At 44.7% G+C, this 15,699-nt stretch overlaps 1 protein-coding gene across 5 annotated transcripts in view; it reads right to left on the bottom strand.

The window, feature by feature from the left end:
* The window catches only part of Polybromo (protein polybromo), a 74,986-nt gene that overhangs the window by 38,521 nt on the left and 20,766 nt on the right, over nucleotides 1-15,699 (bottom strand). For all 5 annotated transcript variants that reach the window (XM_077700447.1, XM_077700451.1, XM_077700448.1 and 2 more), the window contains 6 exons: nucleotides 9,055-9,146; nucleotides 7,555-7,833; nucleotides 6,057-6,126; nucleotides 5,105-5,203; nucleotides 2,170-2,235; nucleotides 1,315-1,482 (listed from right to left, as the gene is read on the bottom strand). In XM_077700447.1, the coding sequence (XP_077556573.1) occupies nucleotides 1,315-1,482; nucleotides 2,170-2,235; nucleotides 5,105-5,203; nucleotides 6,057-6,126; nucleotides 7,555-7,833; nucleotides 9,055-9,146 (774 nt within the window). The remainder of the gene's footprint in view (nucleotides 1-1,314; nucleotides 1,483-2,169; nucleotides 2,236-5,104; nucleotides 5,204-6,056; nucleotides 6,127-7,554; nucleotides 7,834-9,054; nucleotides 9,147-15,699) is intronic.

Here is a 15,699-nt window from a genome sequence, read left to right as displayed (position 1 = left end):
GCCCCGAGCTGAACCGGGATCACGGAACCGTAACTGACTTCTAGAGTGGTTTGTGTTTTGTTGCCAAGGCAACCGATGTTTGAGATTGTCAAAGAAATGGCGCTCGCTCCAGCGCTAGAAAGCTCAGAGCTGCGGCGGAGCATGTTTTGCCAATGTTGCCGCTCTCCACCACGTGTCGCCCCAAGCTGAACTGGTCACATGATTGAAGTGTTTTGTGCACGGGTTCTGTATCGGTTTAAAATGTCTTTTTCACATGCCGCCGGCAGGAATTACCACCGCCGCAAAATAAGGCCCGGCACCAGCGGGGCCACATCTGATACGGCACTTTTTGGATAAACAGTGCGCGGTGCATCAAAGGTGTTTCTAGCGCACGATCCTCCCCGTGTGGCTGCGAGTTCGCCGCCGATAAAAAGTCACGTGCCGCCGATAGCAATTGCAGCAACATACACCGCGAAAGGGCAAGGCCAGGCCGCCGCACACATGCGGCCAGATTTTTCGTTCGCTTTTCCAGCCTTGAGCGGAGTGCGGGATTCATGGTGCCAACAAAGCTTGCCCGTAGCAGACGGCAGTCTGAGCAGCGCAATAGCGGAAGTACGTCACCGCTGAGGAGCGCAGCATCATGGGAGGGAAGGCTCGCGCTCCGTCAACAGTGGAGAGTAAGTTGAAAGGAGGAGGAAACGCGGAGCGACTATAATGCGCGGTTTTTTATTTACGATTTCTCAACTAATACTCATCGCTTTAACAAAATTCTTGCAGGAGGAGATTGCTAATACATTGCTTTATTTGGTTACATGTACATCCATGCACCGGCAGAAGGTATTTCAGGACCCCTTTAAGCCGAGTGTTGTCTTCTTATTTTTATTTCTCTCCCCTAAAAAGGCATTTCTTTGTTCAAGCACACAGGTTACAAGGGTCTTAAATTTCACATAAAGCAATGTACTACAATGTTAAACACATGAAACTACAACTTTCAGCTTTCCCAGCAAATTAAATGGCACGCTTCTTTCTTTTTCTGATGTAGGAAGCACTCTTTCATAAAGTTTCTACTCGGAAAAACCCAAATCAATTGATTCTACTATTGTACCTTTTTTAAGAGCTTCAGAAACTTGATCTGCTGACACCCCTGATAGACACCAAAAATGTACTGTAGACACAGGTGAGCAGCGTAGAATGCAGCACACAGAAATCTGCCCACTTGAAGACTGATGGTCGATTGGCGTGGCTACTGGCAAAGAAGGGCCCTATAGGCAAGACATTTCAAAAGGCAACCACCGCAACCATAGGGCCATCGAGTCGCTCGAGAGGCAAACCTACCGTGTAGTTGAGCAGAGTTCGCACAAGGATCTTGAGCCGCTTTTTGAGAGCAGTGTCAGAAAGAGCCGAGCTGGGCCGACCTCTGGTGGGGCCTGGTGGTGTCGCGACCTTCTTCGATTTACGCCTGCTCTTATCGCTGTCTGCATCACCACCATCACTGTCTGAATCCTGGGGACCAGAGAAACGCACCTTCAGAAAATCCCGACAGGATCTTACCACACAAATAAATCAGCCTAACAACAGACATCGACGCAAGCCGGCAAACTTGGTTTTGTAACTCGGTCTACAAGAACGACTTCAAAGCAGTGGTCAATTGAGAAGAGTTAATGGTGTGCATTGGTAGTAGCACTGCATGGCAATGCCCCAACAATAGTATGGCAATATTTTTATAATGGTAAGCTACAAAGCAGTAATGTTGCATTTTATAGCAATGATATGCTATTCTTATGCACACCGCAAGCATGTATTCACTTGCACATTTCTCCGTTGGCGAGTGTCCTGTAAGGCGCCGTCCCAACTGTTTCTATGACGCCCACACACTAGTGCGCACTTGTGGCAGTTTCCCAGCTGAGTCACTTCGCATTGCCACAGCAATGCCACCATCCGCCTGGGACTAACAGCCCACCCACTCCTCATTACCTTATTGATAGAACTGGTCCACGACAGAGCCATAACAGTCACAATCAATCAGGGGCATACCATTAGGGGCTGTGGCAGGCTCTGTGTTGTGCATTACAGGATGGGACAGCTAGCTTTGTAGAGACGGTACACAAACACCCCATTTCACGTAACCTAAGCCTGGAGGCAAGGGGAAAGCGAGTTCTGCTTTGGACATCCTGCACTCTTATTCCTTACCTTCAAATGGATGTTGATTAGCTCCCTTGCTTTGGACTGCATGAACTTCTGCAACCTTGTGGCATCCTGGACATGTTCAGCAAATGGTTAGAATGTTGTAATCAAGGAATTAACAGCAACCGATTCTAACGGGACAAGAAAAGCACAAAAACACGCTACAGACACAATAAACACCCCCAAAAGCATCAACACACATTTCCCACATTGGCTGCCAGCAGCGATACTCATGTTCGCAACGATGTGAACAGTTCAGACAAACCAAAAATTAAAAATAAAGCCCGAAAGTGAGTAGTCATTTTCGCACTTAATAACGAAAGGGAGCAACATTAAATGAGTGCAAGCAGAGTCCTGCCAACCCCTCCCCCTCCCCCGACTCTGTGCAAAACTGATACCACAAGAACTCACTAGTATTATGAACCTCCGTACTGAATGCAGCCTTCTTCTGGTATTTTAACGGTAAACTGCGAGCCTCTGTGTACCAACTGAAAAATTTTCACATCCTTTTCTAATTTCCTTTTAAGTTCTCAGGATGTAGGGAACTCACCCGGTTACAATCCATGTATACGAACCAGCTAGAGACATCTACTTGGAAACCTGAGCTCTTGCTCTAGTCAGCAATGCCCCTGCTTGATGATGTCCCACTTGATGTTAAGACATACTTCCCCACTGCATGCCCAAGTAGGCAGTGAACACATTCATTAAATAAATTGGAAGCCTGAGTACCAACGTGCAGTTTGTTTTAATTACTTTAAGCACCCCAAATGCAGTTTGGTGGCACCAGTGGTAGAGTGAACTAGAACACAGAGTGGTTCAAACGAGCTGCCAAAAATGAAGCAAAAACAGGGCATCGGAAGGCCAATCCCCTGAAGTCTTGCGACCGTCTCGCCGCCACACGGTGGTCAGTGGCAACTTGAGCTTCTGCGTGAATAATTGAAAAACAAACTAACAAACAAATCAATATTTATAAAATTATATAGAAATATAAACAGGCATAATTATTTACATAAATAATTGTTATTATTTATACTGAGAAAGTGAAGAGAAAATTACTGTATTCTTGCGATGCCGGCGCCGTCATGCGGTGGCCACCCACAACTCTCGTGTCGTCTGCTACATGAACTTCTGCGTCGCGGAGCCATCGCATGGATGATACTGCACCCCGTGGCTTGAAGACAGCACATACATGTTAAAAACTGGCGTGAAGCGAGTAGTCCTCTCGTCTAAAATATGAATCGGTAGCGCATCAGTTCGCCAAATATATGTTTTTCGCCTAATCTACCCTCGGTTTTTACCGTTTGGTGAAAAGCGCTGCCTGGCTCTGACAAGCAACTTGCTGCATGAACACGCACTTATAAGGTGGAGATTCAGCAAATGTGACGTTGCATAGAACAAAAGCATGTGCATAGAGTTTCATACAATAATATTTGTATGAAACTCTATGTGTATAGGTAGGCGTAAATATGTATATGACGTATTCGGTGCTAAGGAAATTGCGGTGCTGCCTTTTCTTTAATCGCAAACTACAAATTTGCCCGTGATTGTCTGTTCCAAGGAAGCATGAACATTTATTTCGCTGTAAAAGTATGACTATTGCATGTCGTGCCGAACAGAAAGTAAGTACTAAAGGCCTATATAGTGACCCTTAAGCGTATTTACCCAAGGTTTCACCGACAATAATAATAATAATAATAAAAAAAAAAAAACTAAAAAAGAAAGGTATAACACCGTGGTGCTGGTGGGAATCGAACCCTGGCCTTTTGTGTGTGAAGCGAGTATTCTACCACTGCACCACATTTGGAAGTCTTGCGATCGCAGTGCCCCTAACGGATTTTACCCGTTTTTTGCTTCACTTGTGATGTATTGAAAGTATAGGCGTTTGAACCACTGTGTTCTAGTTCACTCTACCAGTGGCAAGGAACCATTTCGAACACCCATTTCAAACACCAAAGTTTCATGAGCTGTAAAATTAACTGCAAGTGATGCATTAAAAAAACAGATTTGTTTGTTGCATTCATAAGGGTTCGTGGTGTTGGAAAATATAAAGATTACAGTTTTACGACTAACACTGTTTTTGTCTATTGTTCCTCCAAAAAATCTATAATTATCTTGAGAACTAATTTACTGGTTTAAGAAATCATAGGGGAAAAAGCAGCAAGACTGACAAGTTTTCCACGGTTTACTTGAAAATTAAACGAAGTTGTTTTGAGGGCCATGTCCCCCCTTACATAAATCAATTTTTGGTAAATCCCCATGTGCATAGGTCGTGTACGTGGGTGCGACTCTGGAGCAGCAACAGCAAGTTTGTTCAGCATTGATACCTGCCATTGCGGCGAAATCTACAGATAATGGTTGATTTTGGTTCCATCGCCTGAACCTTCACAGGCCGCAGTTATACCCTCCTATCAGCGAGGACTCATGGCCATGTGGTTATCATTCCTGGTTTCCAAGAAAATTGGATTCAATACGATAGCCACAACTTTCCGCCAGGGACGAGCCTGGGCTGGATACGTGGCTTCAAACACAGCATAACCTTAGCTGCTCTCTTGGCTTCCTCCCGAGTCAGGTGCGGGATTAGTGCGACGGTCACCAGTGCCACACAGCAGGCTTGTGACCTGAGCCCTCGCTGACCAAGCAGGTGAAGTGGAGCAGCAGGTAACGCAAGATCTTTCTGCTCTCCAAAGTAACAAGTGCCTACTGTGTGCACAACTGCTTGCTTTCTTTAATCTTCAAACCCTGAGTTGGCAGAAGTGAGCGAAAGCAATGAGGGCTGCAAAAATGTCCCGGGTCATACCAGCCTCAGCAAAACGAGAGAAAGACCAGGTAAACTTACAGCATGAGCGAAAACCTAAAAAATGCAATAACCTTAATGGCACATACAATCCAAACGCAGAATTTTGTTTCCAGTGACACACAGGAGAGTGGAGTGGCAACCCACCTTGAATATCTTGGAGTCGGGACGGTTATATCGCTTGGCATTCTCAAAGAGGAGATTGAAGTCATCCACAACTTCCACCATGCTGCTGTAGCCCTCGCCCTGAAAACAACCAAGTTTCCCATCCGAACCGTAAGACAGATTCACTACAGGCTCTAACTTCATTTCTACAGGGATGACTAACACAAAAGTGTTAAACAGACCATTCAGCGAAAAAACTGGTGTGGCATCTGTAGCGGCACAACAGCTCCTAAACCTCTGATCGGCCTATACCAGCAGAAGTGTATTGGCCAGCTCTGTCTCGCAATTTCCAGACATTAGGATTAATGTTATGAAAAAAAAAAAAAAAAAAAAAGAAATCGGTGCTGCTTGTGCATGGGAAACTCAGGAAGCGTAGCTGCACCTGACTGGAACTTAGTCATGCTTGCTGAGGCTTAACTGGAGAGTTCCAGCAAGTGAGAAGCACTTTTGCTGAGGGAGGAGCCCAAAATTCAGAGGAAAGATGGTGTAGACCCCAAAGTGAGTGTGCGTGCATAACTTTATTTCCACAGACTTCAGGTGCTGACCACATAGTGGGGGGATGGACCCAACAATCAGAATGTTTAACCCCTTCCCTCCAAGTCTCTTTTTCAATCGGGTGAATGCAGCCAAATGCTCCGTTTCTCAGGACACCCACCACGCTGTCAGCAGTTTCTCTCCAGATTCTCCCAGTGTTGCACATGTTATGTGATCCCCTTATACGGGGATGCAGGACTTTTTTTTAAAGACAATTGTTTCTGTTTCTGTAAAGACAATTGTTCTGTAAAGACAATTGTTCCTGTTTGTCGCTTGATTCGGCCAGCCAGCCGTAGTTAAGTGGGGAGAGTGGGTGCTCTGATGCACAACACTTCACACCTTGGTTAGCCTCTAAAGCCTTACTTTTCTTACAGTTACACAAGACAGACATTTGTCATACCTTTATCTTTGCTGCGATCTTGTTAAGAGAAATTGGCTGCTTGATTTCTCGAAAGTAGTCTGGGTACAATCTGAAAGAGGCAAAATACAGATAAATCAGCTTAACGAAAGAAAGTCTCCAGTCTCGCAGAATCCGTCTAATTAGATGTGGCCAGGCCAGCAAGCACTCGAGAAGTGCTTGTTGCTACAACCATCATTCTCCACGTCCACAAAGCATTGTACTGAACATGCTGAAATTAGTTCTTTTTTGTGCTCACAATTTTAAAAAGGTACTTCTTCACTTTTTGGTATGTTGTTAATGTTAGGTCACTGCGTTCTTTGCGTGCACAAGGCAGCTTTACAAGGCAGTTTTATGCCTGCATAAGGCCCTTAGCAGGCCCTTGACGAAGCAAGGGCAATGCAATACCTGCTGATTACCTGAACATTGCTAGGCTCAACTACAGCTGCATGGCCAATGTTTCTGTACAATGGCTGGACAAGCACACCCCCGAAATTTTTCATCTACCTTACAAAACGTGACATGAATACCCGACATAAATTTTGCTATACAGTGAAACCTCGATATATCGAACAGCGCGGTGCCCGCGAAATAGTTCGATATAACCAGAATTCGATATATAAAATCACGTAAAAAACGCGTCATAAACTGGTACAAATCAATAAATGAACGAATTGTGCACTAAATACTCACTTGGTGCTTCAAAGTATTTATTCTTTTGGCTTAAAGTACTGCAGCAGGGTAACCTGGCGTGCTATACACGACTTCCTCAACGTAGTCCAAACGTTCCACAAGCGACAGGCCGGTGCCTTCTATAGCGCTGCAGTAGCGGTGCGGTACTGCAGTGCTATAGAAGGCGGGAGCGGTGCACTATCAGCGCTTACGGGTACAACCTCGGCAGCGTCTTCGTTTGTGCGCTCAGTAGTAACTTCCGCTAGGATCTCCACATCCGTCAACTCCGCCGTCGTTCCGGTGCTTTCGTCACCGCCAACAAAGTCATCAATGCACATGCTTCGTGGCTCAGCACCAACAAAGCGCTCCAGATGGCCCCAGGTTTCTTCAAGCTCGCATTCTTCTTTTGCACCGTCCAATTCTGCTTCGGTGCAACCGATGCGCAGCAGTCGGGAACGCCCATCGCGCCACCGCTATCCTCGAGGGTACTGCAGGATAGCACGCCGCCTGTCAACAGAGCGCGAGCGGTCTGGGCAGTCTGGGGTGGCGGAGTTCGATATACCCATTTCATGTCCGTCCCAGTTCGAAATAAAAAATTAAAAATGCATGTCATTTTCCGCGTGATACAGAAAGTGTTCGATATAGGCAATAATTCGATATACCCGTGTTCGATATATCGAGGTTTGACTGTAATTGCCCTGACACCTTTCTCAGATGAACTTGAGCATGGTTTCACTCGAAAAACACACGCTGTGTTGGGGGTGTAGCACCCAGCCCACCAGCACTCGTCGTCTGCCCCAGGTATCAAGCCAGGAGACGCCCCGCTCACTTCTTGGAGGGCAGCTTGATGAAGGGCTCGGCGAGGGAGATGCCCTGGCTCTGGTATCCGCGCACCGCTTCGAGCAGCTGCCACATGGGGCTGTTGACGGGGTCCTCGGTGCTCGAGTCATTGTTGTCGCTCTCCTCCGCCGCAGAGCCGCCAGCCTCGGCTTCCACCACTGCGGGGCTGCCACCCTCCGCTTGCACCGCGGGTGGCAGCTCGACGTCCTCGTACTTGAGGGCGGCCGTGATGGCAGACAGCTTCTGGTGGGTCATCAGACGACGGGACCTGCGCCCCAAACGTGGCACTCTCTCTCAGCACTGGCCTCCTGCCCTCACATGGCGGGAACCTTGCACCTGCCAACACATGCGTGTCAAACTAAGCTCCTGGTGTGTGTGCGCAGTCCTGCTTTCTAGTCATTAGTGCCTGAGCATCGAACACAGCTCAGAGGCCCCCAGTCGTTCAATACACTTTCTAGTTGCCCTACCTAAAGTTACCCAAGGAGACTGTTAATGCAGTAAAGCGCATCACGCTCAATTTCAGGAGGAATTGCAATGCGCACTTTCACGAAGCAGATCACTGCATGTGCTCCCTTCTTTACGCTGCACAGCCCTGTGAGTGACGCATGGTCGTTAGACAGGCAGCTGGACGTGTGCCTTGGAGCTCTCAGTGCTTTGGCCATTTCAGTTTCAATGATAGATGGCCTGCCAGTCACACTGCACCTGGTGACAAGTGGAGCACACCCACTACAATGAAGCATTGGGCACTCGCTGTTCTGTGCGCCACTGCTGACTGCTGCCTATAGTCTGTGCTGCACTTCCGTGTGCATAGTTATGATGGTGCACAAAGTATAGGATACAACACTTGCTGCCTTTTAGGCGGTAGAAAGTGTCCATTCTTGCTCAACTGTGCCATCTGCCTTCTGGCTGGTAACCAGTGCACCACAGACTCTGTGTTTCTGGCTGCTCCTTTGATTGGCCCACGAGATATCAGAACAGGAAGCGGTTAATAATTTCTTATTAACAATGACAGCACCATTTCTTTAGACAAGCAAGAATGTGTTGAGACATAACAAGCCCAAATCTTTCAAATGAATATGAGCTGCCTGCTGTCTTCATGCAGCTGTCAGTAATCGTCAGCTGCTGTTGTCAGTGTGCAACTGCTGTAAATATGTCTTTGAATAACAACCTGCATCACACTATTTTTTAGGCCTCGATAAAAAATCAATTGTACTGCCTCCTCCCATTCTCTTCTGCCCTGGCATAAATGCCGATGGACAGCAAACTTCAAAGGCAAAACTGCCCGTTGTTTGTGGTTTGCGAAAAAAGAAAAGGAAAGGAAGTGCACTGAAGATATTTTTGAGCTCGGCAGGGAGCTCACCTGCATAAAACCCAGTGCAGGGGAAAGGAAGTAGGGGGGCAGTGAAAGGATAAAGTAGAGTGTTTACAAAAAAACAAGAAAACTGCTACTATGAGAAGAGAGACCATATGTGGAAGGTTTGCCACATACCGTATTCTCTCGCTGCACTTCCCCGGTGCATTTTTCCTTTGATCAATCTCGGCCTTCTTTATTCGCACCACCTTCTTCAGGGCAGTTGCATCCTGGCAGTGAAATGAACACGCCAAGGGAGAGAGTCAGTAACTGGCCCACGGTGGCAAGCTGCCAGAACCTCAGTGGCCTGCCCTTGCACGGTTCCTTCACAGCTCAATGGCACACCACAAAAAAACCAAAGCAGAAGCACTACCGAGGGCAGGCTACTGTTGTGGCAAGTAACAGTTACACAGGCACAATGCATACATGTACTTCTGGGAAGAACTTGGCCACTACAGAAGAGCCACTGCAGAAATTAAGGAAGTAGTTTTAAATGTAGCCTCCACAGGGCACCCTTCAGAATACCTTTAGATGCCAGTCAGGGCTAGTCAACTTCTTGAACACAGAACACAGTTTAGTGTCCATAAGTCCTCCTTAGAATAACCTGATGAACATGCACACACTTCAATCCCTGCATAGTTGGTTCAGTTCCTATATAAGACAGTATCTAGACAGCAGAAAACCGAGCAAACAGCAGTAACAAATATGCCAAATCAATACATGTTTACAAAATAGAACTTTTAACTGTAAGTACATTTTTATAGTTTCAGCATTAAGATAGAGCGGACAAATATAATATTCACAAAACCTAAAGATCACATTTTGTACCCAATTATCACTGTACAGGGGTGATCCAGCCATTCGAACTATTGGAGCAATTTTTGGAGCTGAAAAAATGTTATTTTGGAGCACTATTGTATCAGAGCTTGATTTTGGAGCAGCTTGGGAGCAGCACAAAACTTATGTTGCAGCTTCATTTATCTGGAGATAAAGAAGGCTGGCAACCATTCAGGCAACGCTGATTACCTCCCCACAGTTGTAGACTCTGAAGCTGGTAACTAAAGCACCAAAAATGTGTGCCCCCACAGCCTTTAGACATCGCTGCAAGTGAAGCAGATGATAAGCGTTTCTTTAACTTAAAAAAAACACCAGGTAATCATTACAAAAACTTACTGATACCAAAAGGGGGCCCATTTTATTTACAATAGAATTATTTCACTATCTCAAACATATTGACTGATTTGTTGCTTCTTGCCGTTTCGTTCAGTTCATACAGCTCGGAGGGTCCGGCTCGACAATATTTAGACAGAAAATATTGCACTTCACACACATCACATCATACTATTGCTTCTTGCTTGCCTTCTTATAAGGTTCATTCAGCTCGGAGAGGGTGTGGCTAAAGGCAGAGTTGCCTTCTGCTAATAAAGCCTGCCCTGATGAAATAATGTTTTCAGCCCTTTTCAGCAACGCACGGCATGAGGTCCCCTTTTCTTCCAAATTCCACCTGAGCCGCTTTTCATTGCCGACATCAGCACCACATTCCCGGCCATTCAGGCGGTGGCTAAGAGCAATATGAAGGGGCTTTATTTTCAATACCGTCACGCGGAGTGAAAAAAAAAAGAACAAAAAACAAAAACAAAGATAAACTCGCTGCGAAAATCCCAACTGGCAAGTTGTTTAAACTTACGCTGATGTAGTTTTGGCTAGCGCTACTCCACTGCAGTAGGCCTAAATACAAGGCCGCACAGTCATAAAACAATTCACCGCGAGCGCAGAAAAGAATAGACTCTCGTTTGTCCATCTTGTAACGAGTGGCCAAATGTCAATCGCTAGTTTTCTACAAGCGATACACATGAAGTAATTCCATTATGCTTGTTTGCAGCAGTGCGGGAAACCACTCCGTTACGGTCCACGCCTCCAGAGTGTATGCATGCCGACTTGCCATGGCTGCACTATTGCTGCACTGTGGCTGCACCATGAGCAGAGCTCGGCTGGGCCAACCGAATAATCGAGTGCACCACTTCCTCCAAGTTGCCAACCTAGGAACCATTGTGCTGGTTAGCGGCAGAGTGATCGTCTCTCGCTTCAGCTGGTTTGAGGGGACAACTCTCGGCCGAAAGACCGGGTTCAAACGGTTCGGAGCATTTGGCGCAAGTAAAACACCACTGGGCGCAGCAGGGCGCAGGAGAGTACAATTGTAGCAAAATGGCGCAAATGGCGCAGCTGGATCACCCCTGACTGTACCTGGAGTATCATAAATATGAGATGAATGACTGCCGCAAAGAAATTATTATTATAGAGCAGAATCTTAATGATACAAACTGCAGCAGCAAAAAATATTAGGACATCTGAAATCCACATGATTAAAGAACTAAATGAGTGCCAATATAAAAAAAAATGCATGTCTATTTTCTCTACTTGCACCCGCACAAATCTGTTGCACTTCCTGAGAATTCTTCTACGCCTTAAGATTGCTGAGCATGCATTCCAGAAATCTTAGAAAATTCCCACCAATATCTTCACTTATCATGTCAGTCACATGATACAGAGACTTGGCAAAGCAAGGTAAGACAACTTTTTTTACACAGTATTTTCATCTGCAATAACGACTGCACTTGGCTTTTCGGGGGTTCCTAATAATGCAGAGTTACGTCACCTTCACTGCAAGCCTACTCTCTCAGTTGCTTTGCTGCGTCGAAGGCAATCAATCAGATAACTACTTCATGCGGGACAAAGTAAGAGAAACATGTCAGCAAGCGAACGGAATGGGAACGTCCAAAAAGCAAATCTATTCTAAATTTCTGACTGAAAATAGGAACTGTTTTTGTTGTTAATAAGGGGCTAATGAAATTCAGATACCATTTGCACTCAATGTGGGAAAAAGTGGCAACAAGGGCTACGGCATTTTGGCGAAACTTAGGTGCAACAACCGAGATGCTTTCATATTAGAGTCATATTCGTATTAGCTACAATATTATAATTGTTTTCGGGCATACTTCTGAGTTCATTAGTGCAAGAAACTTGTTAGGGTACCAGTCCTTTTACATAAACAGGCACAGATATCGCAACCTCTTCCGCTCGTTGAATGGCTGCAGAAGTGATGGCGTCACATTATTTTTAAAACTGCAATTGCTAATTATCCATGATAGTGAATTAAAAATCTCCGTATGGTCACAGAGTTGTCTTAGTGGTCATTATGGTATAATTCGTTTCGAATATGTATACTGGAATATTAATTTAAGTCACTTTCAGAGCCCATGTTATTGTTGTGGGAGCTCTTGCTGATTCGTGTCATGCACTTATTCCAAAGAATTTTTTGGATTTGTGTTTCTTCCTGAGATTCGTATGACCCATGATCATATTATTGAAATTCTACTAAGGACAAAATCTATAGTTAAATGTGGTATCATAATAAAGAAACTGCACTGCACTAAATAGCGAAACCACAGTACTGATAATTTCACCAAAATTAGTAGGGTGACATACGAGTCTAGCTGTTATAAAAGTATAAAAAACTTAAAAGTATAAAAAAAGTATAAAAAACAAGTATAAAAAAACTTCAAAAATCTGCTCAGCCGCTGTAAATTTGCGTGGCCTTTTATTACAATACTACAGGAAAACCAATGTATGAAAATCTGTTCTTGATTTGTTCCACAAATCTAAGGGTTCTGTTTAACAAACTATTACTCCACACGTTAAACAAGTGCATCTAATTGCAAAGATTTACAGTCACCCGACAGCTTTTTGTGGGGTTAGTGGACATCCCCGCAGCAAATCTGGTCTTCCTACGGTTGCAGTGCAAACACAGAAAGTAGTAATATGCCAGACAGAAACCCTACATTGTACACAGTAAACAGTACACAAAGAAGCTTTGATAGCTCTTGCCACCAAAAACAAATAAATCATTTGCAATGCAGTTAAACCAGGACCCGCAAGAGAAAATGAACTATTCAATAGTTCAGTGTATCCAAAACAGATACTGTCTTTGCTAAAGCAGTCACCATAGACGCCCACCTTTTCAGACTTTTATGTACCGGGAATGCTAAACCCATACAATCACCTGTTAAACTAACCCAATGGTATTACACTATTCTCCCTGACCTTAGCCGAACAGCTAAAGAGCAGCTAAAAATACGGCCACCTTTACAGTGTTTCTGAACACACAGCACTGTTCAATGTGTACGCATGCTAAGCAAACAAAACAGCTGTACCCGTACCCTTTATGATCAGTTCTTATGCTCCTCAAGTTGCACCAGTGGCTATGGTATGTCTACAGGTGTACCGGAATTAATCACATAATGAATGTGCATAGACAATGCACCCCTTGCAATTGCGGTAAAAACAGTGAATGTGTTATACCCCTGCATAATGAATTCACCTTTTATCTTCGGCCAGAAAAATTTAGCCACCTTATGGAACACCACTAGTTGCTTTGATTGTTTAACGACAGCTACTATTTCGCACACTCCACTCTGGTAGCTTTTGTCAAGCACTATGCCTGCTATCTAGCACGCGTTGATGCAGCATCCAAATAAGAAAGCTTGCAGTATAATACAGGACCTCTGGTGCTGGTTTTGTGTCATTTCTGGTAGGCGCTATAAAATATAGCAATATATGGCTCTGACAAGAATACTGATAGCCAAGTTTAGGGCAACTTTTCTTCACAACTACATTTATATGGCCAGTCACTGGTCACGGTGCAACATTATTTCATCGCACCAGTACACGGTTTTCAGGAACAGTACTAAAAAAAAGTTTTATTGAGCACGCGGATAGGCGCACAGTCAAAACTGAGAGAACAATGTGGAGAATGGCTTATTTCGCCTAATAAACCCGCTTACCGAGTGCCCAATTTCAGGAAAAATAGAACAACCATTACACAAGTGAATGGAGTGCTTCCACAGCTACAATATAACCACAGTGGTGAGCCAAAAATGTGCAGGTGTAATTCGTATGCCAATGCCAGCATTGCGAGCACTGATGGCTGCGTATGAGGAGGTGCCTTCACCATAGAAGCAATTTTGAAGGCTGCCACCTCCTTCCCACAACTCCTGCTTGGCTCCTTGGAATGCAGCTTGGCACAGGTGAAAATTACAGTAACAAGACTTTGGTCACAACTGAATCGCTACAGTGGCGTCTGCTACCCGGTTAATTCTGGAAGCCATGCCCTGGCACTTATGAATCTAAGCGCCCCCTCGGCTAGCAATGGCAAAGCTGGATTATTGCACATCAAGTCTTCATTACAAAAACACAATGCCCCACAACTTCTTCCACCCTACCAATGTGCTTCACTCGAAGGGGCATTTCATGCAAAATTTGCAAATGGTGAACCAACTTTATTCTAAAGATAGCGTGTACTCTGCTGAACCCCTAGACAAATTACCCTCATGTGGGTCATGACACCATGACCATGCCATGACACCAAGTAAAAAATACACACTGCTAACACTGGCACAAGAGGAAAGAGCATGGCTTTTATTAGCTATTTAAATTAAATGGTGATGCAGAGTGATGGTGCTCGCAGCAAAGGTGGCAAAAAAAGTTGTGCAATAGACATTTCTTCCCGCACACATGAAGAACTTTTTCCATGTACCGTATTTTCCGGTCTATAAGTCGCACCTTTGTATAAGTCGCACCCCCCTCGAAACGGCAGTTTTTCCCAAAACATATATAAGTCGCACCGGTATATATGTGTGTACAAAACGCACTTGTTAATCAGGTAAACCCGTAAAGGATCAGTTCGTTAAAAAGTTCAGCGAAAATACATGGTTGCGGCGGCCGCCGCCTCTGAACGTATTCCCCGATAAGCAGTGCTAGACATGTGCATATACCGTCCAAAGTGTAGACATAACTTCACAAAAATGGTTCATTGATACACACAGGTTTAGGCAAAACCATCGAAGCCTTCTTCCTCTGACTTGCTAACAGATAATTCATTCATTTAGACCATAGAGCCGAGTCTCTTAACGTGCGCTGACATCACGCAATGCACAGGCACCTTTTCGAGCGCGGACCACGTGCAGCCGCCGTGTACCAAATTAACTCCATACATAAGTCGCACCGGTAGATAAGACACACCAACGAAAATTTCAGAAAAAAACTGCGACTTATACACCGGAAAATACGGTAACTGCATGTCTCAATTTGAATCGCTTCAGGCAAGAGCAGGGGAGTAAACATTTTTATGTTTTGGGGTACAGCTCAGGATGCCTCTCTTCTTATGTTGCATGAAACAGTTTGATGCACGACACTAATGAAAAACCAATTTTTCCCTTTTGTGTGGCGATTATGTTAAAAACAATCTAAAAATCAAAGCAAATTGCGCACATTTGCGCACAAGAATGCATAACTGAAAATAAAAACTATTTGGATAATATACCCCAACGTGATCACGTTATTTTGATTCAGGAACTGAAAAAGAAAAGTAATATTTCGGTTGGTTTCCAGCAAAAAGAAATTAATGCACTGCCACTGCTAACTTCCCCATTATTCTGCTTGAATGCTTTCTCTTTATTTTTTAGTCTTTCTTGTCTGGTTGATTGACACGCTACTTAAGCATTTTGGCAACATCGACAAAACCAATACAGCTAGCATAATAAACACTCTTCACCTTTACTCAATTCCACCACACCCTTCAAGCTTTTGATTCTTGAAAACTCATCTTCTGGGCTGCATACTGAAACCCAGACGTGGTATCACTGCAACCAACTGTCCTTATTTGTTCATTATGTGCATCCATCACTGCCCCTGGTGCACTCTTCCGTTTTCTCGTTTCAGCAGCAT

This window comes from Haemaphysalis longicornis, unplaced genomic scaffold (genome assembly GCF_048455015.1).
Source record: "Haemaphysalis longicornis isolate Haplotype H1 unplaced genomic scaffold, Haemaphysalis longicornis Haplotype H1 scaffold_2, whole genome shotgun sequence".
Lineage (NCBI taxonomy): Eukaryota > Metazoa > Arthropoda > Arachnida > Ixodida > Ixodidae > Haemaphysalis > Haemaphysalis longicornis.
Note: the sequence above shows the minus strand (reverse complement) of the source record. Positions and strands in the feature narration are given on the sequence as shown.